At 55.0% G+C, this 25325-nt stretch overlaps 2 protein-coding genes across 7 annotated transcripts in view; both read left to right on the plus strand.

The window, feature by feature from the left end:
- The window catches only part of LOC308605570 (anoctamin-7-like), a gene marked incomplete at both ends in the record, with an annotated part of 15161 nt that extends 5656 nt beyond the window's left edge, over positions 1–9505 (plus strand). Inside the window, 15 exon segments of the mRNA XM_081215745.1 lie at positions 1471–1473; positions 1477–1608; positions 1718–1816; positions 1946–2048; positions 2316–2438; positions 2561–2565; positions 3762–3820; positions 4385–4461; positions 4558–4671; positions 4719–4747; positions 5005–5054; positions 5466–5556; positions 6059–6190; positions 8852–8969; positions 9501–9505. Coding sequence (XP_081071871.1) covers positions 1471–1473; positions 1477–1608; positions 1718–1816; positions 1946–2048; positions 2316–2438; positions 2561–2565; positions 3762–3820; positions 4385–4461; positions 4558–4671; positions 4719–4747; positions 5005–5054; positions 5466–5556; positions 6059–6190; positions 8852–8969; positions 9501–9505 — 1140 coding nt within the window.
- On the plus strand, positions 5341–23667 carry ARHGEF19 (Rho guanine nucleotide exchange factor 19). Of its 6 annotated transcripts, none has more exons than XM_081225299.1 (17): positions 5341–5556; positions 6059–6190; positions 12875–13318; positions 13738–14019; positions 14194–14302; positions 14378–14454; positions 14773–15035; positions 15856–16016; positions 16121–16273; positions 16519–16648; positions 16794–16868; positions 17043–17132; positions 17309–17469; positions 19405–19563; positions 19884–19963; positions 21578–21682; positions 22099–22669. In XM_081225299.1, the coding sequence occupies exons 3-17, from the start codon at positions 12904–12906 to the stop codon at positions 22254–22256; spliced, it is 2418 nt and encodes an 805-aa protein (XP_081081425.1). In that variant the 5' UTR covers positions 5341–5556; positions 6059–6190; positions 12875–12903; the 3' UTR covers positions 22257–22669. The 6 variants fall into 6 exon arrangements, with proteins under 6 accessions (XP_081081425.1, XP_081081422.1, XP_081081423.1 ...); XM_081225296.1 differs by lacking the exon at positions 5341–5556 and adding an exon at positions 6696–6882 and having other exon boundaries at positions 6097–6190; XM_081225297.1 differs by lacking the exon at positions 5341–5556 and adding an exon at positions 6696–6871 and having other exon boundaries at positions 6097–6190.
- Positions 23668–25325: the final 1658 nt, after the last annotated feature.

Raw genomic sequence — 25325 nt, forward strand, 5'->3', positions numbered from 1 at the left:
TTTTTGTCATTCATATCTTGACTTAAATATCACCCTTTTAAAGAGGACTTTCTTGGGAATTCCCTGATGGCCAGTGGTTAGGACTCCGCACTCTCACTGCCAAGGACCTGGGTTCAATCCCTGGTCGGGGAACTAAAACCCCACAAGCTGTGAGGGGGTGGCTAAAATAAATAAATAAATAAAAATAAAGAGGCCTTCCTTGATCACCCAATCTAAAGAGTCTCCCTATCACTGTTTTAACCTCATCACAGCATTTATCACTACATTGTCTTGTTTATTGTTTTTTGTCTGTCCTCTGCCACTAGAACGTGAGCTCCAGAGACCTTGTGTGTGATGTTGCTGTCTCCCTAGGGCCCAGAACAGCCCCTAGCATATAGAAAGTGCTCATTAAACATTTGATGGGTGAATCTATGAATCACAAATCTATCTCTCCACCTATCCATCTGTCCAGATATCCATAATGTAATCCATCCAACAGTTAGGGTTGAGAAGAAGATAGAAACCAGACTAGTTATTTCAACAGAGAGGATTTAATATAAGGTATTGATTGGTTAAACAGGTTCTGGAGGACTGAAAAAGCAGGAAGGAAAAACGGAAGTAACAAAGTCATTGTGAATGGCACCTCTTAGAGCAGTGAATTATACAACTCACGTGATTCAAAGAGTGGCCCTGCCTCTGCACACAGTCTCCTCCCCAACCCCTGCAATACTTCCCCTTCATTTTCCCATTACTTAGCACCTGTTTATCTTTTAGGGCCCAGCTAAAACGTCATTTCCTCTGAGTGATCATCCCTGAAGACCAGTTTTCCTTCATAGGAGGTATTCACAAGTACATATTTGTGTTCATTTATCTAATGTCCGTCTCCCCAACTAGACTGTAAACTCTGTTAGGACTTAGATTTTGTCCAGTTTGTTCATCATGTCATATCCAGTATCTACTGCAGAGTGTATGTGGTCAGTTAATAGTTATTGAATAACGAATACATTATCTATTCATCCACCCATCCCTCCATCTACCCATCCATCCTCATGTCCATCATCCATCCAACTACACCCTCATGTCCTCCTCCACCTAGCCATCCATCCATACATACATCCATCTGCCCATCTACCCACACATTTGTGCACCCACTTATCGAGATTTGCCTGTCTAGTTTGCCCACCCACCTGTCCACCTACTGCCACCCGTCCTTCAGACTATCCAGCCCTCTCCCACATGTGCATCCGTTTGTTGTTTACTTCTCTGTCTACTCACCCACCCATCCATCCATCCATCCATCCATCCACAGGCTCTTAGTCAGGCCCTAGGGAAAAAAGGCCCTGCAGATAAAAAAATGAATCAGACCTCATTCCTGCATTTCCAGAGCTCCCTGTGCAAACAGGAAAAGGCAGGAGGCTTCCCTCACCCCAGGGTCATGACACCCAGACCCTTGGGCCCTGGGATGTACATTTCTGTTGCCCCCTCTGATAGGAGTGACCACATCCAGAGTTTGCTGCCCTGGCCCCACAGATGGCCCAGAACCCAGTGACAGGCCTGAAGGAGCCCTACTTCCCACCCCGCACCCATCTTCCCCGCCTACTCACCAGCTCTGCAGCCATCCTCATCATGGTGAGGGGGCGTTGGGCCCTTGCTCTGGAAGGACTGTGCCCTCCAGGGTGGGCTGGTGCCCTGGTGGACCTGCCTTCCAGCTCTGACAGCTCTCCCTGCTGGCCCCCAGCTCTGTGTGGTGATGATTTTCCTGGTGTCCCTCATCATTTACTGTGGCATCATCAGCATTGCCATGTTCCACACGGCCAACTCTGTGCTCATGATCCAAGTGAGTGCCCCTTGGAGCAATGGAGGGTGGGACCACTGTTCCAGATTCTGGGCACAACGGGGGCATCCTCAAGTTCCTTCTGTCTCTCCACATGGCTGGGATCAAGGTGATGGCCATCACTCTGCCTAGGCTGCTAACGTTGCCAACATCAGCAGCACTGTGCTCTACCTGGTACTGATCCTCCTCCTGGGCCAGATCTATACCTCACTGGCTGAGCAGCTCACCAGTTGGGATGAATAAGGGCAGGGGATTGCAGGGGTGTCCTGGCATCACTTGGGAACTGTGAGCCCTGAGGCAGGGCTCCCTGCATCTCAGAGCCTGCAGCTCCCACCTTGGTGTCTCCAGCCTGCTCAGCCGTCCTCAGGTGAAGGTGGCCAGGGGGGCATGGTCAGCCTTAGGGGAAGGTGGACTGGGGACAGAAGCATATGAGCTGACCCAGTGGGCTGGGCCTGCGCCCTTACACTCAGTAAAACTCTGACCAGCTCTGCCTTTTGCCCAGAGATGCACAGAGCCCAGACCCTCCATGAAGATGCCTTCACTTTTAAAGTCTTCATCTTCCAGTTTGTCAATTTCTACTCCTCTCCTTTCTTTTTTTGTTTTTCTTGGCCACGCCACACAGCATGTGGGATCTTCCCCAACCAGGGATAGAACCCATGCCCCCTGCACTGGGAGTGCAGAGTCTTAACCACTGGACCGCCAGGGAAGTCCATCCACTCCTCTCCCTTCTTTGTGGCATTCTTCAAGGGCAGGTGAGGACTCCCCCACCCACCCCTACCAAGGCTGTCGACTCTCAAATGACTTGCCAGCAGAGTGGCAGCATCCTTGAGCCTCTAGATTTGTCTCTACCAAGGTCTTGACCTTGAAGTTGGTCCTTGATTTCCCTGGACTTCAGTTTTTTTAAAAAATATGTTTATTTATTTATTTATTTTGGTTGTGCTGGGCTGGGTCTTAGTTGCGGCAGGCAGGCTCCTTAGTTGTAGCATGTGAACTCTTAGTTGTGGCATGCATGTGGGATCTAGTTCCCTGACCAGGGATCGAACCTGGGCCTCTGCATCGGGAGCGCGGAGTCTGAACTGCTGCCCCACCAAGGAAATCCCTGGGCTTCCATTTTCTCAACTGTAATATTCCAGTGCATCATTGGGTAAATGTGAAACTCTAACACCTGCATTCATTCATTCACTCAACCTCCCATTGCTGACATTTGGCTTCATCACCATCTTTGTGGTAGCCTTTCCACTGAGCAGTCTGGACTGGATGCTGGGGACACAGAAATGAACCAGAGCTGGGCCTTCCCTCTAGGAGCATCCAGTTTTTAACAAGGATGGGTCAGGAGTCCTCAAGGGCTAGACTCCCAGGAGGTGGTGTTACTGTGTAATTGCCGTTGTCATTTGGCAGGAATGGGAGGGAGAATCACCAAGAGAACCACCCCTCCCCCCACCAGCAGCATGACTCCCTCTTCCCGGGCCAGAAATACCCAATTGACTTCTCATGGGTTGAGCAGTAGATATGGGCCATGGTCCCAACAGGCCTTGGGAACATAGCCTAGTTGGGGGCGGTGGGACAAGGCCTCCCAGCAGCCCGGTCACCAGAGTTATCTCTCAGTGGGTGGGCAGGGAGAGAGGTCAGCCTCAGCGTGGAGTTTAGCTGTGGCCTGGCTCCAGAAGGGGAGGTCACATTGCCAACAGATGCGGTGGGTCTACAGGTTTGTGGGATACCCTGGTGAGCATGGCAGGCTGCTTGGCATGTGGAACGAGGACGTGAGCATCCTTAGAGAGCCAGCTCTTGAGGGACGGTGGGGGGCATCAGACCCTCAGGTCTGCCAGGGCAGGATCTGCCTCTGGGGCCTCCAAGGAGTAGGGGGCCAGCCCCTAAGCCCTGAGTAAGGTGCTGTGTGTCTGCCAATCACAGCGAGCCTGGAGGCTGACTTCTCGAGCTTGCTCAACAGCTCTTCATCATCACAGTGGGCAAACAGCTGGTCAGCAACGTGCAGGAGTTCGTTGTGCTGTGAGTGCAGGGGATGATCTGGGGGTTGGGCCTAGTCAGGCTGGGGCAGGGGGCCTTTATGAGAGCACAGCAGAAACCGCCCCCCACCATGGGGCTCAGGACCCCGGAACATCAGTCCTAGTTCTGCTTCCTGTAAGCTCTGGCTTTGCTTCTCTCTAAGCCTCAGTTTGCTCACCTGTACAATGGGGACAATAATACCTCTCCAAGAGAGTTGAGTGGATTAAATGATATGCTGAACAGGAAAGAGGAGGGCTTTCTATTAGCATTTTAGATCGGGGAAGGGCTTTCAGAGACCGAGAATGGCCATGTAGGAAGCACAGAGTTTAAGAGCCCTGGACTCTGGAGTCTAACAAACAGGACTTGAGCTCTGGTTGCACCATTTACAACTTGGGGAGCCTTGGGCCAGGACTCTGAGTCTCCATTTCCTCATCTGTAAAGTGTGAATAATCATGGTGCCTATCTTTAAGGGAGTGGGAGGATAGAAATGGCATTGTCTGGTCCCAGGAAGCTGAAGACCCAGTGGCAGAAGAGACACCTGGCTGGGCTGCAGGACACCTAGATCAGGCAGGAGCAGCGGCGCTGGGAGGACGACTATGAGCTCATTGAGGTCAAGGGCCAGTTTGATGAATACCTGGAGATGGGTGAGCAGTGGCCCAGCAGTACCAGGCCCAGCAGGGTTCCTGGGGGCCTGGCCCAGCAGGGGAGGTGACCCCAGGCCTGACAGCCCCCAACTCCAGTGCTGCAGTCTAGGTTCATCACCATCTTCGTGGCAGCCTTCCCACCGGCACCCCTGTTTGCTCTGCTCAACCACTGGGTGGAGATCCGACCGGACACCCAGAAGTTCTGTGCGAGTACTGACGGCTGGTGGCTGAGTGGACCCGGCTGCTCCTGCTTGAAGCCATTGCCTACCTTTCTGTCATCGTGAATGTGAGGAGAGGGGGGTAAGGTGGGAAATACAGGGTCAGAGGGGGAAATGAAGATCAGAGACTGGGAGGAGCCTCGGGAATAGGGAAATGGGGGCTGAGGCTGGAAATCAGGGTGAGAGATTGGGAAATAGGGGCAGAAGGCTAGGATCCTCGGGCACAGGCTCCTGCCTGCGGGCGTGGGGCTGGACCTGGGCGGGGATGAGTTAGGAGACTGGGCCCTGAAAGGCGGAACGGCCTTCCTGTGAAGCCCCCTTGCAGGCTTTCCTCATCGCCTTCACCTCGGACTTCCTGCCACGTCTGCTGTACCAGTAAGAACACCACAGCCAGCTGTGCGGCTACGTGAACTTCATGCTGGCGCCCGCACCCTCTGCTTACCTGGCCTGGGGCAACCACACGCCCTGCAGGTGGGAGAACCATTGGCGGGCTGAACGCGGTGGGGCGGGGCCTGCCTGGGAGGGGCGGGGCCCTGAGTCTGCGGACCCGCTGGGCCTGGCTGGGGGCGGGGTGCTGAATCTGGAGGCGGGGCAATTAGTTTGTGGGAGGGGTTGGGCGGGGCCTAACTGGGAGGGCAGGAAGCTGAGTCTAGGGGGTGGGCTAGAGGGCAGAGCTGGCTGAGGGTACTGCTAACCTGGCAGGGCCAGGCTCTAGGGTGGGGAGGGGTGGGAGTGCCGGTCGCGGAGTCGAGAACCTCGCGGGACCCCGCGCCCTCCTCAACCCAGGTACAAGGGCTTTCGCGACGCTCAGAGGAATCTCACCCTCTTCTGCTGGAAGCTGCTGGCTGTGCGTCTAGGCTTCATCATCGCCTTCGAGGTAGGCTCAGCCATCTGTGCGTCGGGCAGATCCGGGTACAAGTTCGGGCTGTGCGGCCGACTGGCTGTAAACGGGGTATATTGCAGAATAGGATCTACTTCCTAGGGTCGCTACGAAGATTCAGTGGCAAGTACTTGCACAGCATAGTGGGTGCTCAGTGAATTAATGTCACGACCACTACTATTATTATCTCTTGGCAACAGCCCTGGAGCTCCTTCCAGCTTTGCTCAAGATCCTCTTTCTCTAGCTCTGATTCTAACAGGATCCCTAGTGTTAAGGGGTTCGAATTATACCTCTGTGTCTTTGGGCAAATGAGAACCTCTATGCTTCGGTTTCTTTACAGGTAAAACAGGGGAAGTAATTTACTCATCTCCTAGAGTTGTTGTGAGGATTAACTTAATGAATACCCGGAAACCCTCAGAATAGTGCCTTGCACTTTGTGAACGCTCGGCAGATTAAGATTGCTAAAGCAGTCATTCTCTTTGCCCCTCCTTCTCCCCAGCACGTGGTGTTCTTCCTGGGCCTCATCGCCTGTCTCGTGCCCGACGTGCCAGCCGCCCTGGCTACCAAGATAAAGCGCGAGCGTTACCTGGCCAAGCAGGCGCTGGAGGACGACAGGGAGGCGCTACTTTCGGTTAGCGCTGCCCAAGGACCCTGGCCCCACCCCTCTGACCACGCCCCTCTGCCTGCTCCCAGGCCTATGCTCTGCTTTCTTGCCCCGCCCTCTTGTTTGGCCTCGCCCAGGGGGAGGATTGGCCCCTTGCCCTCAGATTTTCGCCTGGCCTCCCTCTTCATCCAGCTCCGCGCACGCCACGCCCCTTCTTTTACACTGTTTCCACCACTGTCGCTTCTGCTCTGGAGGGCCCTCCTGCTCAGCCTGACCTAGGCTTGCTTTCCGTCCACTGCAGCAAGGGCGCTGTCCCCAGAGCCCAGGACGCAGGGTCGAGTGAGGAGAGATTGCCCTTCCAAGACCCTAGTTCCCCCAGGATCCTCCCTCCTTTGGGGTCCTCTGCTTCCAGCTAGGGGTCTGGGCAGTACCTTGGCCAGCGGCCCCAAGGTCGGCCCTGGAGTTGGGATGAGAGGGCTGGGGTTCTCTGAAGACCCCTAGTCCTGCATTGCCTCCCTCTTCATGTTTCCAGTGTCCTGCTCTATGTGCAACGCTGACAATAATCCTCTCTGCGCCCCAGCGTGCCACCTCTCCATGGACACCTGGTCCCCAACCACTCTGTGCAGTGTCTCCTCATTATGTGACTGTGCTCTGGGGGGCGAAGTGGATATGAAGGAGTGAAGGGACCTAACCTCTCTGAACTGAATGGTCAGCAGTTGGTAAGGGAGAGCTCATTAGGGTCTGGGCGTGGACCTCCTGCCCTGTATGCTCATCAAGGCCTGTAGTGTGTCAACAATAATGAAAGTGTTTATAGTTAGGTCAGCTGAGACACCTCCCAGTGGACTTTCACACACTTTTCACCAGATCCTCCCCAAAGCCTGGTGAGGCAGTACTGGGCAGTAGTTAAGGGCACAGATTGGTGGTGGAGTCACAGACCTGGGTCTGAATATTCGTTCTGACTTTTATTTGCTGTGTGACCTTGGGCAAGTTCAATTTCATCATTTGTAAGATAGAGACTTCATAGAACTGATGAGACATTTAAATGGGATAATGTACTTAACATGTACAAGGCTCATGTCCTCATCTGGTAAGTAGGAGCAGTAACAGTATCTATCTTGTAGGGTTGTGGTGGATATTAAATGATTTATGTGAAGTGCTCAGAACACTGCCTGGCACACAGTGAGTGTACAATAAGAGTTATTAGCAACGTGAGTATTAGTATTTGTATACATCTTCATATTAAGTGTCTGGCAATTACCAATTGCTCAAATAAATGGCATGCAAAGGAGATTCCCTGTGGTCCATTAGGACTCCGGTGCTTTCACTGCCAGGGCAGGGGGTTCAGTTGCTGGTCGGGGAACTAAGATTCCACAAGCCTCACTGTGTGGCCAAAAAAAAAAAAAAAGGCATGCGAAGATTGCATACCACTGGGCTATTTGAATTTTTTTTAACATCTTTATTGGAGTATAATTGCTTTACAATGGTGTGTTAGTTTATGCTGTATCACAAAGTGAATCATCTATATGTATACATATATTCCCCTATCCCCTCCCTCTTGCGTCTCCCTCCCACCCTCCCTATCCCACTCCTCTAGGTGGTCACAAAGCACAGAGCTGACCTCCCTGTGCTCTGTGGCTGCTTCCCACTAGCTATTTTACGTTTGGTAGTGTATATATGTCCACGCCACTCTCTCACTTCGTCCCAGCTTACCCGTCCCCCTCCCCGTGTCCTCAAGTCCATTCTCTACATCTGTCTTTATTCCTGACCTGCCCCTAGGTTTTTCAGAACCTCTTTTTTTTTTCAGATTCCATATATATGTGTTAGCATACGGTATTTATTTTTCTCTTTCTGACTTACCTCACTCTGTATGACAGACTCTAAGTCCATCCACCTCACTACAAATAACTCAATTTCGTTTCTTTTTATGACTGAGTAATATTCCATTGTATATATGTGCCACATCTTCTTTATCCGTTCGGGACACTGAATTGGTTTTTTGAGGGCTCATTCAGTGTGGTCTAGAGTCTGGGAAGTCTGGTGGAGGAGGCTGTTGGAGATGGTGAGGGTGGGTCCCTGCAGGTAGCAGGGGCGGATAGATCATTCATGAGGAGCTGTGATGCTGGGACGATGGCCAGGATGGTGCCAGGTGTGTCACATCACTGGCTTTCACGATTTTCGTCTCCCAACCATAGAGACGAGTGATCCCTTTATAGATGCTGTAGCAGGCTCAGAGAGGATCAGCACACTGCAGAGTTCTCAGGATCCCTGAGGAGACCAAGGCTTGGGAGTTTCTCTGCAAAACTCCCAGGATGCTCCCCAGCCCCAAGAAGCCCCCTGAGCACATCTCACATTTGGGAAGCTCCAGAAGAGGGGTGACCTGTCTGTCCCCTGGGAGGAAAAACAGTGCCTCCCCCATCTTTAGGATGTCGGTCTGGGGTCCTTCAAAGCCTCTCCTGGGCATAGGACTCCCATTGTTCCAGCCCCCCTCTTGTACCTCAGACTGGCCAAACCGGTTCTGGGAAAGGGGGGCGGGGAGCAGGCACGTTGAGACAGCCGCCTGCCCGCCCGCAAGGTTCCCTCCGCCCTTGCCTCCCCTTCTCCCTGCCCCACACAATACCCGGGAGCTTGCATTGCCTGGCTCAGGGGCCATGCTGACATCGCCCCCTGAGGACCCGGCTGCAACCCCAGAGCTCCCAGGGTGTCCTGGAGCCCTGGACCGTGCTGGAGGCTGGACGGAGCTCCCTGGCTGAGGTAGGGCCCCACCTGGCTGCCAGCAACCCCATCCTCCTCCCGCCAGTCTTCCCAAGTGAGTCCTTTGTGCAGCCTGCCTGGCCTCTGATCCTGGCTCCCACACACTTAAGGCCTCTTGGGGCTCCACAGCCTGCTTGGCCTGGATTCCCTTTCCAGTCATGACCTCCTACTTGGCCTTGTCCCTTAAGGAGAAGAGGGGCCCTGGCAGGGCCCTACTCCTCGGGCAGCTGGGCAGGGGGCACCAGGGAGGGGGAAGGGAAAAGCTGGGCACAGGAGGTCAGAGATGCTTTCTCCGGACCATAGCAGTGTCCAGGGACCTTCCCTGCCAGCCTTGCCAAGTGGGCCCATTGTCCATGTGATTAGCAGTGCCCACTGGATGGGACCCTTTCTGGCCCTGCCCATCCTTCTCAGCCTGCAGAGATACTCATGATGACCAAAGTTTCCTAGATGGCGTGGCTGAGAGGGGCCCTAGGGGCTGCTCTACAGATGGGCACACACAGGCCCAGGCACAGGCTATGATTTGCCTAAGGCCAGTGTCAACGCAGGGCCTTGAACGTTGGCAGGGGTTTTCCCCTGTGGGTTCCAGAATGACCCTTGCCTAGTGGGCACTAGAGTATCCTGTGACAATGTCTTGGGCAGGTAACGTCCCTCTGTTACCTGGGGCCAGTCTCTTCCTGAGGTTTTTTTTTTCTTTTTTTTCTAGCAGAGATAAGCTATAAACACTATGAACATAGTTCTGCCCCTCCTTGGTCCCCAGCATTGAGGCTGAGTGGACCACATCCATGGAAGGCCACAGGGCTGGCATCCTGGCTAGATGGGTCATTCTCATTGTCCCTTGGCCTGGACGGAGGTGGAGGCTGACCCACTCCTGACTTCCTCCCTAAGGACCTGCCTCCAGCTTGTGGCCCCTGAGGAAGCCTTACACGCCCCCTCCATTTACCCAGCCTTCTCCTCTGAGGCTTTAACAGGGGGTGCTCCTTGGAATTCCCTGGTGGTCCAGTGGTTAGGACTCTGCACTTCCACGGCAGGGGGCACAGGTTCGATCCCTGGTCAGGGAACTAAGATCTCGCATGCCGCGTGGCATGGCCAAAAAAAGAAATTTTTTTTTAAATTGGGGGTACTCCTGCCCCAAGGGTTCCATGTTTTGCTCATTTATCCCTGCAACTGACAAGGGCAGGGGGTTCCTCCCTGCCCTCTAGGGGCTTCCAGAACCCAAGCGGAGAGAATCTCCCAGAATACAAGGGAGCAGAGTGTGTATTCTTGCACACGTGTACCCACAGAAGCAAGTGGGACTTCTGTGTTAAGGACTTCTGATTCCAGCAAAGAAAGAGACCTGTCTGGTGGGCAGTGGTCCCCTGTGTCTCCTGCCACATGCTCCTACAAAATAGGGTGTGTCTCACCCTCACTGCCTCAGTTTCCCTAACTCTGTGATGGCTGAAGCCATCCCTCTGACTAGAGAAACACTAATAACACTCAGAAGAATGACTATCAACTGCAAAGCTCCCACTATGTGATAGGTGCTTGATATGCATTCTTCTTTTTTTTTTTTTTTTTTTTTTGCTGCGCCGTGAGGCATGCAGGATCTTAGTTCCCCGACCAGGGATTGAACCTGTGCCCCCCTGCATTGGGAGCGAGGAGTCTTAACCATTGGACTGCCAGGGAAGTCCCCCTGCACTACGCGGGCCTCTTTTTTTTTGCACTACGCGGGCCTCTCACTGTTGTGGCCTCTCCCGTCGCGGAGCACAAGCTCTGGACGTGCAGGCTCAGCGGCCATGGCTCACGGGCCCAGCCGCTCCGCGACATGTGGGATCTTCCCCGACCGGGGCACGAACCCGTGTCCCCTGCATCGGCAAGCGGACTCTCAACCACTGCGCCACCAGGGAAGCCCCCCCTGCATTATTCTTAATTCTCCTATTAGCGTTTTGAAGCATGACTGTCCCATTTACCAGATAAGAAGAGACTTGCTCCATGTGGGGAGGGTCTAGAGAAGTAACTGTTCCTCAGAAGCAGCCACCCTACCTGGACTCCAGGCAGGGGATGAGAAAGCAGGAGGAGGCAGGTTGAGGGACTGCAGAGAGTGGGACCCAGTCACAGATCCAGCTGTCCTCCACTGGGTCCTCCCCTCTTTCCCTCTCTCCCAGGGTCACTGACACTGTCACTGTTTCTCTCATGCCGAGGCTTTCTCCCTATCTCTGTGGACTGGGTCCTTAGGTATTTCAGCCAGAACAGTTCACTCTTACTTCCTCCAGGATGCCTTCCTGGAATGCCCGGGTTGAGCGGAGCCCAGCACCCTAATCTGACGGTTCCTCTGGGTTGGCTCTTGCCAACCTGGATTGTAACTGTTTTCATTTTTGGCTTCCCCATGAGACTGGCAATCCTGCGTGGCATGAAACATTTGCCCATCTGTCTCCCCGAGTTTTTCCGGGCTTCACATCTGTCTCTGAATATCTGGTCTGTCTGAAATTTTCAGTGTCTCTCTCTGTGTCTCCATCTCTGGGTCCCTGAATGTCTCAGCGTCTGTGGTTTTCTGGTTTTGAGTGCTTTGGGGTCTCGGTTTCTGGGTTGCTGTCTAAAGGGTCTCAGTTTTCCAGGTCTCAGTCCCTCGGTCTCTCAGTCTCTGTCTCCTGGGTCTCCTGGCCCTACGAGGCTGGGCACTGCCCCTTTGGCCTGAAGGGGCCTCTGGGGGGTCCTCGCTGCCCAGCCTGCCCACAGCGAGGCCAGGCTAGGGTATGCCCCCGCCCAGCCCGCTGCCTGTTCCCTCCCTCCCTACCCGCTTGCCTTACCACAGGGTTTGATGAATCAAACTCTTTGTCTGGGTGGGATCTCCCCCAGCCAGCTGGGAAGAGAGAGGGCTTCCCCTGCCGGAGCAGCCGAACAACATCAGCAGTGGGCCTTGGCTGGAGAGGTGAGGGGCTGCAGGAGGGCAGCCAGCAAAGGGCCACGGGGCAAGGGCTGGGGGGCTCAGACCCCTTGATCAGTAGACCTGTCCTGAGGCTCCGGCAGCCTCCCTCGGGACGACGTCCTGCCCAGAGAGGACCCATTCAGCCTGGCCCGATCCTGGGGCTGGGAGCTGGGGTAGGGAAGAACCCCTCCCTCACCCTAAGCTCAGGGGCTGGGGCACTTCCCTGCTCATCTCTTGGGAGGGCCCAGTCTGATCTGTGTGGTGGCCCGCCTGCCAGTGTGTGACCCTCCCAGCCAGCTTGGCATGGGTGTGGGCACCTCTCAGCGCTAAAGGCTACAACTCTGGGCACGGGAGGGGAGGCTGGGTAACACCAAAGCAAGGATTCCTGGGCCTGTGTGTTTGTATCTGCATCATGGTGTGTGAGTGTGAATGGAACAGGAGTGTGAGAAAACTTGAGTGGATATGTAAATATCTGATGGGTCATCATGTGTTTGTGAAAGTCTGAGTGAATATATGTACTTGTATAAAAAAGTGTGTGTGAATGTGTGAGCCTGCAAATTAGAAATGTCTGAGTATATCTGCAAAAGTATGTATGTCAATGTGTATACTTGGAAGAAAATGTGTGTGGATGTGCATGGAACAGACATGGGTTTGTGTGACAACGTGTGTATCTGTATGTCTGATTGCATGTCAGTGAGAGTTAGGAAATGTGCAAGGTGCTTAAAAGCACAGACTCAGAAGCTAGACTGCCTGGGTTTGAATCCTGGCTCCATTATTTACCAAATAACAACTTCTGTGCCTCACTTTCGTCACCTATAAAACGGGGCTAATAATAGCATCAGCTTGGGGTTGTGAGGATTAAATGAAATAAGATGTGTAAAGTACTTGGCCTGTCATTCAGTACGTGCCAAGTAAGCATTAGCTATTACTATATAATAAGGTGTGTGTGTGCTTGTACAGATGTGTGTACACAAGGCTTTGTCCAGGTCTCCAGGACATGGTGCTTACTGGCCAGCCCTGCTGTCCTGTGTCTCGCTCTGATGCCTTCTCCCCTGCAGGCCCAGGTGGGTGGCAGATCAAAGGAGGAATGGACTGTGGGCCACCTCCCACCCTCCAGTCCCATCTGGCTGGGCCACCTGGCACTGCCCACCGCCCAGTAGCTGTGTGCCAGCAAGAGAGTCTGTCCTTTGCGGAGTTGCCCACCCTGCAGCCCCCAAGCCCTGTGTGTCTGGATCTCTTCCCCGTCGCTCCAGAGGAGCTGCAGGCACCTGGCAGCCGCTGGTCTCTGGGGACCCCTGCTCCTCTCCAAGGGCTGCTATGGCCACCATCCCCAGGAGGCCCAGACACCGAGATCTCTACCAGTGGGGGAATGCGGCCCAGCAGGGCTGGCAGCTGGCCACACTGTCCTAGTGCCCAGTCCCCAGCTCTGGAGGGACCCTGGAGTTCCCAGCACCTACAGCCACAGCGCCGGGCCAGCCACGGCTCAGAGAAGAAGTCAGCCTGTGAGTCCCTCAGGGTGAGGGGGGTGGTGGCCTGGTGGGGAGGATGGGGAAGAGGTTGGGTGGCTCTTTTAGGACCCGTAAGCCCCCAAATTCCCCAAATAGGTGGGACAAGTGATAGATTTTAGTGATAAGGGAACTGGGGCTCAGGGGAGGCAAGTGACTTGTCTGAGGTTACACAGTGAGTGGCTGGCCTGGCCTCCCTGGTCCTTTGCCCACCCTTTGCCGACTGCAGTCAGGCACTTTGCTTCCTCTCTGCCCCTCTTGTTGATCCCATTACTCTGGGGAAAGAACCTGGCAAAAACATTGGCCTTTCTCATAGTCACGTCCCCCTGATGCTCAGGGCCACAGAGCGGTGGCAGGGAGGAGAGGAGAGACCCCAGTGGATGCCAGCCTATGCTCTCACCCCACCCCCCCTGCAGGGCGCAAGATGCGGGTGTACCAGCAAGAAGAGGCCCTTGGCAGCCCTGAGGCCCATGCTGTCTTCCTGGAGCCACGCCAGGCGACAGAACAGGCCCTGAGCACAGCGGAGCCTAGGCCGCTGGAGCTGCCTGGGCCCACCCGAGTGGGCCTCGAGGGGCCTGAGCGGAGGCGCTTCTCAGCCTCTGAGCTGATGACCCGGTTGCACTCTTCCCTGCGCCTGGGACGGAATTCGGCAGCCAGGGCACTGACCCCAGGGTCAGGCCCTGGAGCTGCCCGGGAAGGTACAGCCTCCTCCCCTGGGCCCTAAGAGCAGCCCAAGAGCCAGATGCGGGGTGGGGCACAGCTCACGCTCACTGGATACCTGAGACTGGGGCCTGGTCAACTGGAGTGTGGTGGTGCCCCGGTGCCCAGCGCCACTCTTGGGGCCACCCTCCCTCAGCTCTTGCCCCCTCCAGGGAAAGCGTCTGGAAGAGAGTCGCGCAGTGTAGAGATGCGGGTGGACGCTATGGTGATGCCGGCTCTTGTTGACCTGAGCGGGGGCCGTGGCAGCTGGCCCGAGCCCAGGTACCACCTCCCACTGCGGCCTTGGGTCCGAGGCGGGGTACAGGTGAAGAAGGGCCCTGACACTCCCTTTCTTAGGCTAGATGCGCAGGAAGAGCCGGCTCCGGGTTCCAGGAGCGCCAGCGAGCGGCGCCAGTCACGGTTCCTCCTTAACTGTACGTGGGAGGGGGTCACCGAGGAAGGGTCTGGGGGCTTTGGCGTACTGGGAAACTGGGGTTTGGAGAGTTGAGAGGTAGGGCTCTTGTGAGAGGGAGAGAATTGAACTCTCAGTATCCAGCACAGGGGCTAGCACGCAATTGGTGCTCAAGTAGTGTTTGTGGAATGAGTGAGTGAATTAATGAATTCACTGAGTCCCGCTATCCGAACCATCGGAAAGGCTGGTTAAGTGAGGCGGGCCCTCGGGGGAGCCTGGGAAGAGCCGGGCAGGGCTGGCGGGCGCCCCACGGCCCTCCCCCGCCCCTCTCCCCGCCCAGCGGTCCTCTACCAGGAATATAGCGACGTGGCCAGCGCCCGCGAACTGCGGCGGCAGCAGCGCGAGGAGGAGGGCCCGGGGGACGAGGCCGAGGGCGCGGAGGAGGGGCCCGGGCCGCCGCGCGCCAACCTCTCCCCGAGCAGCTCCTTCCGGGCGCAGCGCTCGGCGCGAGGCTCCACCTTCTCGCTGTGGCAAGACATCCCCGACGTGCGCGGCAGCGGCGTCCTCGCTACGCTGAGCCTGCTCGACTGTAAACTGCAGGAGGTGGGCGCCGGGACCCGGCGGGCGGGGCCGGCGGGACTGCCAGCCGTGGGAGGCGGTCCTGGGGCCCAAAGAGGCCGGGGCAACATAAGGGGCGGGGTCAGGAGTAGGTGGTCCGCGGACTCTGCGGCGACCCGGGCCGCAGGGGTACCCGGCCAGCGGGACTACAAACTGCAGTAGGTGGGCATGGGATCCAGCGGGGAAAGAGGGGCCACAAAAGAGGGGCTGTCAATGGGGAAGATGGGTCTAGAACACGACAAAGGTGAGGCTGGATGCAAGCGAGGACGCAGGAGCCCTGGAGCCAAAGGCGAGTGGGGAAGCTCGATGGAGGGGCGGTGTCAACGGGGCAAGGCCTAGGATAGGGCAGGGCCAGAGGAAGGGCGGAATCAGGCTGGGCCTTATGACAGAGATCACTGAAAGCGGGGACTGGGATGGGGGAGACACGCAGAGCGCAAAACGCAAGGTGCGCGCAGGACCGAGCGAGAAGAAGAGCAGGGGCGGGGTCGGCAGGAGGGCGGGGCTAATGGGAGGGCGCACCAGGGAGGGGCAGGGCCATCAGAAGACTAGGGCCCGGCTGGATGGGCGGAGCTAGGGGCGCAAACCTGGGCTGCTGTAGGGTTTGGACGATCGCTAGAAGCAGGGGGCGTGTCTCCGAACCCCATCTGGCGCCAGATCCTGGGTGAGGCTAGAGAAGGGGAGGCGACACGGGAGTGCAGCTACGTCTAAAGAGGTGGTGTCCAGGGCTTGGGGTGTGCGTGGTGGGCGAAGCGGTCGCATTCAGCGTTGGCTGGTTCCGCCTTTTCAACCCTGTGTCCGCCCTCAGGCCAAATTTGAGCTGATTACGTCCGAGGCCTCATACATCCACAGCCTGTCGGTGGCCGTGGGCCACTTCTTAGGCTCGGCCGAGCTGAGTGAGTGTCTGGGGGTGCAGGACAAGCAGTGGCTGTTCTCCAAACTGCCCGAGGTCAAGAGCACCAGCGAGAGGTGAGGGAGTGGTCTGGCCTCGCCGGGAGTCAGGGACCGAGCCCGGGCTCCCATATCTGGGGTCTCATCCTGCTGCTGGCCCTGACCCCTCTCTGACCTTTCAGGTTCCTACAGGACCTGGAGCAGCGGTTGGAGGCCGATGTCCTGCGCTTCAGCGTGTGTGACATTGTGTTGCACCACTGTCCGGCCTTCCGCCGTGTCTACCTGCCCTATGTCACCAACCAGGCCTATCAGGAGCGCACCTACCAGCGGCTGCTGTAGGGCTGGGGGCTCTGAAAGGGGAGGTGGGGGAGGACAGGGGAGTCTCAGGCAGCAGTAGGTGCAGAGGACTGGGTGAGGAAGGGCGACCTGGGAGGGGAGGGGTACCTGAAAAGGGCTCTCTGGCCAGGAGAAGGCTAGACCTGAGAACGCACCTCAAGGACAAATGGGGTGGCTGGAGTCGTGGATCCAGAAGTTCAGGGTCACCTGTGATCGCAGACCCTCCCTTCTCCCCATTTTCCAGCCTGGAGAACCCCAAGTTCCCCAGCATCCTGGCTCGCCTGGAGGAGTCTCCCGTGTGCCAGCGTCTGCCCCTCACCTCCTTCCTCATCCTGCCGTTTCAGAGGATCACCCGCCTCAAGATGCTGGTGGAGGTACCTAGAGGGCACCGGGCTGTGGGGAGGGCTGGGTGGGGGAGATGCTGCTGTGCCCTCCTCAGCCCCTTCCGGGCACCCACAGCTGGGCAGGGTCACTGGGAGAGGTCACAGCCTGCTTCATTGTGCCGACTCCACCCTCCAGAACATCCTGAAGCGGACAGCACAGGGTTCAGAAGACGAAGACATGGCCACCAAGGCCTTCAATGCACTCAAGGAGGTGAGCTCGGCAGGGCAGGGGATGTCTGGCTTCCAAGGGCCTCCCCGGAATCCCTGTGTGCCTCTAAAGGAGCCCCAGCCTTCAGAGTCTCTGGTCCCCAGGTGGGAGCCTGAGGCTGGGCTCTGGGAGCCGGGGTAGGGGGCGCTGCAGGTGACCCACCTCTGGTCTCCCCAGCTGGTGCAAGAGTGCAATGCCAGTGTGCAGTCCATGAAGAGGACAGAGGAGCTCATCCACCTGAGCAAGAAGATCCACTTTGAGGGCAAGGTGCATGGCCTCCGCTGATAGGATGGGGCACGCAAAGGGGCAGCCCTGTCTCCTCCTTCCCTGGGGGCTGCAAGCCAGTTCATCACCGTCCAGCCCTCCCATCCCCTGCCCTGTGCTCCCTGCCCTGCTGCCCCCGGCCTGACCTGGGCTCCCCCTTGCCTCCTCTATCCTCCCAGATCTTCCCGCTGATCTCGCAGGCCCGCTGGCTGGTTCGGCACGGGGAGCTGGTGGAGCTGGCCCCGCTGCCCGCAGCACCCCCTGCCAAGCTGAAGCTGTCCAGCAAGGCGGTCTACCTGCACCTCTTCAATGACTGCCTCCTGCTGTCCCGGAGGAAGGAGTGAGTCGGGGCAGGGGTGGGTGTAGATGAGAGTGGAGCTCTCTTCTTCCCCACCAACGGGCTCACAATCAGTCCATCTGACAGGCTGTGCTGCCAGGGCACCCTGAGCCTGGGAGGTTCCCCTAGGAAAGACAGAGCTAGGGCAAGTCCATCTTCTGGACCTGAGAATCAAGGGCTGAACTGTGTGCCAAGAACTTTGAAGCTCTCTGAGCTTAAGCTAACTGGAGCAGAGATTAAAAGCACAACCGTAGAGTTCCAATCTCCCCTGAGTCGTAATGATAATAATCAACATTTACTGAGCGTGTATTCTGTTCCAGGCATGCTATGTGGATTGTTCCCTTTAATCCTCTAATCATCTTCCTGAGAAGTAGTCTCCCTTGTTTTTCTCAAGATCATGGAGCTAGTAAGTGCAGGAGCCAGGAGGAGGCCAGGTCTGTCTGATGCCAGATCCCAGGCTCTTAAATATTGTACTATCCTGTCTTCCATATGTAAAATAGAAGGGAGATTCAATGTGATAATAATATGTGAAGAGTTTAGCAGAGTGCCTGGTACATAATGAACATTCGCTCAGTATTAGCCTTGATTATTATACGTTCGGGATGAGGGAGAGACTTCTGGAATGAAGTAAGCCTTAAGGCTGGATGGGACATCTTATGCCATGAAAAGGATGGACATTTTATGCCGTGAAAAGAGTTCATTGCTGATTCACTCATTCATTCAATGAAGCATCACTGAATCCCTGTTCTGTACTGGGCCCTCCAAAGTGTGTAGGAGCTCTCAGACCAGTGAAAATACATCCTGATAACCACCTGTTCAGGGTTTTGAAGGAAAGGGGTAGTATACTGTAGTATCCCCTGGTGTGGGGTGAGAATCAGTAAAGTTTCACAGAGGAAGGAACATCTGAGTTGGGTTTTGAAGGATAAGTAGGAGTTTTTCAGGTAGAGGAATTTGGGGGGATATAGCCAAGTCACAGAAGGGTATAAGAGCAGAGTATGTTTGGGAGACGATGAAGCCTAGTATGGCTGGATTTATAGAGGGGAAGGGCAGGAGAAGGAAGTTGGGATGTTGAAAGTCATGGCAGAGAGGCTAGACTTTCTGAAGGCAGTAGGGAACATGGGAAGTTAAGTAGAGGAGTGATATTTACTCCTGGCCAATTTGGAGAATGGGCCGGAAGGGCAGAGACCAGAAGCTCTTGTAACTGCCCAGATGAGAGTAGATGCTCCAGAAGTGGTAATGGGCTTGGGGATAACTGCATTCTGGGGACATTAAGGAGATAGACAGATAGGACACAGCTGCCGGTTGGGTGTCGGGGGAGAGGAAGGAAAGAGGTGAGAATGAGGACTGAGTCTCCTTTTGGGCAACTTGGTGGCGTCTTTCACTGGAATGGGGAACAGTGAAGGGACCTGGTTTGGGGTAGGAGATACTGGTTTTGTTTAGATGGGTTGAGATGAAGGAATTTATGGAACATCCTTGACCCACCCACCCACCCATCCTTCCCACAAGGGTTTATCAGACCCAAACAGTGGGCCTGGCAGTATTGGGTGCTGGGATACAGCGGCAAATGAGACAAAGTTCAGCTTCTCTACCGGTTAGAGAGTCAGACACGAAACAGTCCATAGATCTCATCAGGGGAGCTGCCCAGTTGGTTCTTCGGAACAGAGCCTCCAGGAGGAGGTTCAGAGAAGTGGAAAGTGTGCCTGGGGGCCAGGGACTGGTCTCCATCACCTTCCACCTCCGTCAGTGAGCCAGCACGAATGGAACCCCCGTTCCTTTTAGGGACTTTGCTGGCTGCCAGGGAAGCGGTGCCCTGTGCAGCCAAGTTTCTTTGAGGAGGGTCCTAGAGGGACAGGTGACCCCCTTCTCCTCTCTTCCAATCAGAATTCACCTCGTCCTGAGGGTGGGGGCAGGCTGACCTCGCCTCCTCTGGTCCTGCAGGCTGGGGAAATTCGCCGTCTTTGTCCACGCCAAGATGGCTGAGCTGCAGGTGAAGGACCTGAGCCTGAAGCTCCAGGGCATCCCTGGCCATGTGTTCCTCCTTCAACTCCTCCATGGGCAGCACACGAAGCACCAGTTCCTACTGAGGGCCCGGACGGAGTGAGTGGGCTTGGGTACGGGGAGAGGACCCCCCTGGCAGGCACAAGGCCTTTATCTCTGGCTTCAGGATGGTGGCATAAGGCCGGACGTGGGCAGAGCTGGCATCCAGGGTGCCCTGCACCTGTTCTGTTCTTATGCTCAGAGCTGGGTGGGGCACTGGCTTGGGAACAGGGCCGTGGGTGGGCCCTCGGGTAGAGAAGACCTGATTCTGGATCCCAGGTCTGGGCGTCGTACCCAGTTCTCCCAGCTCCGGTTTCACCACCCTGGCCCTGGGAGACTGCACTTTGCATGTTGTGACAACTCAGCCCCCCTTTCCCTAGAAGTGAGAAGCAGCGATGGATCTCAGCCATGTGCCCCTCTACCCCCCAGGAGGACAAGGAGGTCATCAGCGAGGGGGAAGGTAACAGCCTGGCCCCCACCCCCACTGGAGCCACATTCCCTGGGCTGGGTACCTCATTGCGCTCCCCTTTCCTCCAGCCCCGGGTGTCCTGTTGCCAGCGGGGCTAGTGCGAAGAGAGACCAACTGGCCTGGGGCAGGCAGGGGCAGCTCTGTGACAGCTTGAAGGATGGGTAGGCTTGACATAGGACAGACCAACCTCCACGTGCACAGGTAGCACCCTGGAGATGACATAGCCTTTTCCATCCTCCCATTTCATCCCCATTTTCCAAGTTAGAAAACAGATTCAGAAAGGTAAAGTGACTTGTCCAAGTTCAACTAGTAAGTGGCAGAGCTGGGACTGGAACCCAGGTCTGTCTCTAGCCTTGCATCAGTTGCAAAGAGGATGGAAACCAGAGTGGCTGGGGCATGGGGGTGGGGGTGGTAGGATAAGGGATCTGCTCTGTTGATCCAGAGGCTTCTCTGGGTATGAAATGAGGCTGGTAAGCTAGGGTGCAGCCCAATCAGAGAGCATCTTGGTATAGTGGGTACCAGGTAGCTTTGGAAGGTTTCTGAGAGAGGGTGTTAAGGCTAAGCTAGTGAAGGGGAAGGGAAGGTAGGGAACTCATTTCCACCCAGTACCTTCCATGTGCCAGGGTGCTAGGGGATTTGTATATGCCTTTATTTTATTTAATCCTCATGATGATCCTATTAGTCATTAGTCAAAAATCCTATTCATTTTTCCTATCTGAGAAAACTGAGGCCCAGGAATGTTAGGTAACCTGCAAGGTCATACAGCCAATAAGCTGGTCTGGCCCCAAGGCCTGTGGTTTTCCCGATACTCCCAGCCCACCTAGGGAGGTAGAAAGGGCTGAGGGCCTGGACTGGACCTGATTCTCTGACTTGAGCTAGGGGTCCTGTTTGGGTTGGAGGGTAAACTTCCCACTCCAAAGAGGTGGTCAGGGAAGGCCCCTGAAGGATGGGGAGGCGCAGCCATGAAAAGATCTGGGGAAAATCATTCCTGGAAGGCGGAACAGCCAGTGCAAAGGCCCTGAAGGAGGAGGAAGCCTAGAGTGTTTGAGGAACAGCAGGGTGACAAGTGTGGCTGAGCTTCATGAGCGAAGGAGAGAGGGGAAGATGCAGGAGGTGAGGAGGTTAGCAAGGGGGGCCACACCAGACTGTGTGGGGCTTTGTAGGCTGTGGGGAGGACTTTGGATTTTATTCTAAGAAGAGTGGGAAGCCCTGGAGGATTATAAATGGGGGAATGATGTGGCTTGAAGCTCAGCTGAGAAGGAGGGACTGGAGGGAACACCAGAGTAGCATGAGGGGACATACAAAGGGACCATTACTGTTTTGTGGAGGTTTTCTGGGGGCAGTTAGACCAGGAAGTCAGGAACAAAGTATTGAATTGAGCTGGGAAGATGAGAGCCCAGGCACAGAAGCAGTATTGAAGCCGGGAGAGACTGGATTCACCTAGAACTTGTGTTTAGGGTCAGAGAAAAGAGTGGCCAGGGTGGACAGAGGAAAAGCAGCAGCAGAGACTACCCTCCCACCCCTTATTTGCTGCTCCTGCCTCTCCCTGCCTCCCCCGGCCCCATCCTACCCTGGGGACTCCCTCACTCTCCCTTGGGCTCTCAGACCGCCCCCAGGTTCAGTGTGTCAGGACATACAAGGCGCTGCAGCCAGACGAGCTGACCTTGGAGAAGACTGACATTCTGGCAGTGAGGACCCGGACCAGTGATGGTGAGAGGGGCCTCCTGGGAAGGCCGCCCTGATGGGACTTTAGTGGGCAGGAAGTAGCTAGATAGCTAAGAGTGCACAGGAAAAAGGTTATGCAAGTGTTGATCAACTACAGCATGCAAGAATCAAGTTAGACAAGAGGAGGAACTTCCTGCTTGCAAAGATTAGGATTGAGAGTAACTGATGAGGGAGAGTGGGAAATCCCTTCTCAGAGGATGTCAGGAAAAACAGGTCAGAAGTTCATCTGCAAGTCTGCTAGAGGCATGCTCCTTCCTGGATCTGGGGGATACTGAGATGATGTCACCTCAGCCCCAGGGCTGCAGACAAGGCTTGTATCAGGGCCTAGGTGTTTCCTCGCAGACCTAGCCCAGGTGTTCCTTTGATGCCACTGATGCAACGCCTGGACTATGTGCCCTTAGGCTGGCTGGAGGGGGTCCGCCTGGCAGATGGTGAGAAAGGGTGGGTGCCCCAGGCCTACGTGGAAGAGATCAGCAGCCTCAGTGCCCGCCTCCGAAACCTCCGGGAAAATAAGCGGATCACAAGTGCCACCAGCAAACTGGGGGAGCCCCCCGTGTGATGGGCAGCCATGGCCTGGGACACCTGCTCCACGCCCGGCTCCTGGACAGGTCTGGAGGGGGCCCGCAGTGTCTCCATGCCCCAAGATGCTGTCACTGGGACTTCTGTTCCGAAACCTGGCGTTGAGAGTACAGGCTGGACACAGGAGGGGGCCTCCCCTGTCCTCATGCTCCTCAGTGTCCACAGTTCAGGGACGAGGGTAGTTTCTTCCTCTGGCTTGGGGGCCACAACTTGTGACCTCTGATATCTGGCAAGGACTGGGGCCCTCTCCCTTTCCTGCCCTCGACACTGCCTGACTCTTGGTCCCTCTGGCAGGGACCTGGCTGGCAATGGCTCTGGTGCTGCTGGGTGCTGGGACCTGTACATGTATATATATCTGGAGTCTTCTGGCCCGAGCCTGTGTGGGCCCTGGCTGCTGGGACCTGTCTGTAAATAAAGTCCCATAATGCCTTTGCTTGGAGTCTGTGAGCCTTTTGGTACTGCCTCCACCCCAGCCCTATTTCCCCAGCGAAAGATCAGGAGGGTCTCTGGCTACCTCCCACCGGGGATTGGCCCTTCTGTAGAGTTCACCTCTTAACCAGAGGAGGGTGAGAGAGGGGCTGTGTATCAGTTAGACTGCTTTTGGCCGCAATGAACAAAATATCGGATTCAAGTAGTCTTAAATATTAAAGAGAATATGTTAGTTCTTGGATTTTTTTCTTACAGCTTCTTTAACAAACTGTCACAAACTAGATGACTTAAAACAACAGAAATTTATTCTATCGCAATTCTGACCAGAAGTCTGAAATCAGTATCATTGAGCCAAAATCCAGGTGTCGGCAGGGCTGTGCTCTGTCTTGTAGAGGAGCTGTGCTCTAGGGGAGAATGGTTCCTGGCCTCTTCCAGCTTCTGGTGGCTGCCAGCATTCCATGGCTTGTGGCCGCATCACTCTACTCTCTGCGTCTGCGGTCACATTGCCTTCTTTGTGTGTCTGTCTAATCTCCCTCTGCCTCCCTCCTATAAGAATACATGTGGTTGGGGCATCCCTGGTGGCGCAGTGGTTAAGAATCCGCCTGCCAATGCAGGGGACATGGGTTCAAGCCCTGGTCCAGGAAGATCCCACGTGCAGCTAAGCCCGTGCGCCACAACTACTGAGCCAGCGCTCTGGAGCCCGCGAGCCACAACTACTGAAGCCCATGAGCCTAGAGCCCATGCTCGGCAACAAGAGAAGCCACTGCAATGAGAAGCCTGGTCACTGCAACGAAGAGTAGCCCCTGCTCGCCACAACTGGAGAAAACCCGTGCACAGTGGCAAAGACCCAACGCGGCCAAAAATAAAATAAATTAATTAAAAAAAAAAAAAGAATACATGCGGTTGCATTTGGGGCACACCCAGATAATCTCCCCATCCTATAATCCTTAATTTAAATCCCATCTGCAAAGAACCCCCCTCCCCTGCCTTTGTCCTATAAGATAACATTCACAGGTTCCAGGGATTAGAATGTGGATATCTGTGGGGGGGGGTGGGGGGGGCATTTCTCAGCCAACTGAGAAGTGTAGTGGCAGGATGGGCTTCAGGCAAGGCTTGATCCAGTGGCTCATTGATGTCACTGACAACCCAGCTTTTTCCATTTCTCTACTCTGTTGTCCCTATAATTGGCTTCATCCTAAGGCTTCCAGGGGCTTCTTCATTTACATCCAAAATGGAAGAAGAGAACTGTCTTTGTCCTAGCATTCCCTGTCAAAGTCCTGGGATGTTTTAGACCTGCTTGGGTCACATTGCTACCTCTGGGCTGATCACAGTGGCCAAGGGATGGTGTGTGCTAATAGACCTAGCCTAAGTCATGTGCTTTATCTCTGGAACCAGGTTATATTCTCTGGAACCCCATGGATCCCCAAGTAGAATCTGATGGCTGCTGCAAAGGAGGAGTAGGTGCTAGGGAGGCCAATATTCACTGAAACCCATGTCACCCAAGAAAGTGGAAGGACCTGGGAATAATGAGCTTGGAGATGTGTACACACCTGAGGGGATAGGAGCATCCTTCATCTCTCAAGAGGAGGTCATGGGGCAAAGGAAACAAATGAGTTAGGGTGGTCCAAGAGGACAAACGTGGGCAGATGGGAAGAAGCTCAGACCCATGAAGAAGGCTTTGGGAATGACTTTCTAACATGAGATGGTGCAGGGAAGGTGGAATGTATGGGCTAAGGGGACAGACATATTTGAATTTGAGTGCTGGTTCATACATTTATATCCTGTATGATTTTTTTTTTTTTTGGCCACATTGGGAGTGCGGGGTCTTAACCACTGGACTGCCAGGGAAGTCCCCGTATGATTTTTTTTGTATTAATTAATTAATTTATTTATTTTTGGCTGCATTGGGTCTTCGTTGCTGCGCATGGGCTTTCTCTAGTTGCAGTGAGCAGGGGCAACTCTTTGTTGCGGTGCGCGGGCTTCTCACTGCAGTGGCTTCACTTGTTGCAGAGCACGGGCTCTAGGCATACGGGCTTCAGTAGTTGTGGCACACAGGCTCAGTAGTTGTGGCTCGCGGGCTCTAGAGCGCAGGCTCAGTAGTTGTGGCGCACGGACTTAGTTGCTCCGCGGCATGTGGGATCTTCCTGGACCAGGGCTTGAACCCGTGTCCCCTGCATCGGCAGGCGGATTCTTAACCACTGCGCCACCAGGGAAGCCCCTCCGTATGAGTTTTAAAAATATAGCTGTTACTTTGGAATAATTTTAGGTTTACAGAAAAGTTGCAGGATTATACAGAGAGTTCTGCATACCCCTTCTGCAGTTTCCCCTAATGGTAACATCTCACATGACCATGGAACAGTTGTCAAAACTAGGAAACCAACGCTGGTACATGACTATTAACTGAACTCTAGATTTTCTTCTGATTTCACCAGTTTTTCCACTAATGTCCTTTTTTTTTTGTTCCATGAGCCAGTCCATGTTCCCACATTGCATGCAGTTGTCACGTCTCCTTAGACACCTCTAGTCTGGGACAGTTTCTTAGTCTTTCCTTGTTTTTCATGACCTTGACAATTTTGAAGAGTTCCAGTCAGTATTTTGTTAGACTGTCCCTCTGTTTGGG

This window comes from Mesoplodon bidens, assembly GCF_964165515.1.
Source record: "Mesoplodon bidens genome assembly, chromosome: 2".
NCBI classification, from domain to species: domain Eukaryota; kingdom Metazoa; phylum Chordata; class Mammalia; order Artiodactyla; family Ziphiidae; genus Mesoplodon; species Mesoplodon bidens.

What these genes read in the sequence shown, in the direction of transcription:
- ARHGEF19 (XM_081225295.1), top strand. Translation starts at nt 12,814, where the DNA reads ATGGTGCTTACTGGCCAGCCCTGCTGTCCTGTGTCTCGCTCTGATGCC. An exon ending in GTCACGGTTCCTCCTTAACT is followed by an intron (nt 14,455 to 14,772) that starts GTACGTGGGAGG and finishes CTCCCCGCCCAG; the next exon opens with CGGTCCTCTACCAGGAATAT. An exon ending in AGATCCACTTTGAGGGCAAG is followed by an intron (nt 17,133 to 17,308) that starts GTGCATGGCCTC and finishes CTATCCTCCCAG; the next exon opens with ATCTTCCCGCTGATCTCGCA.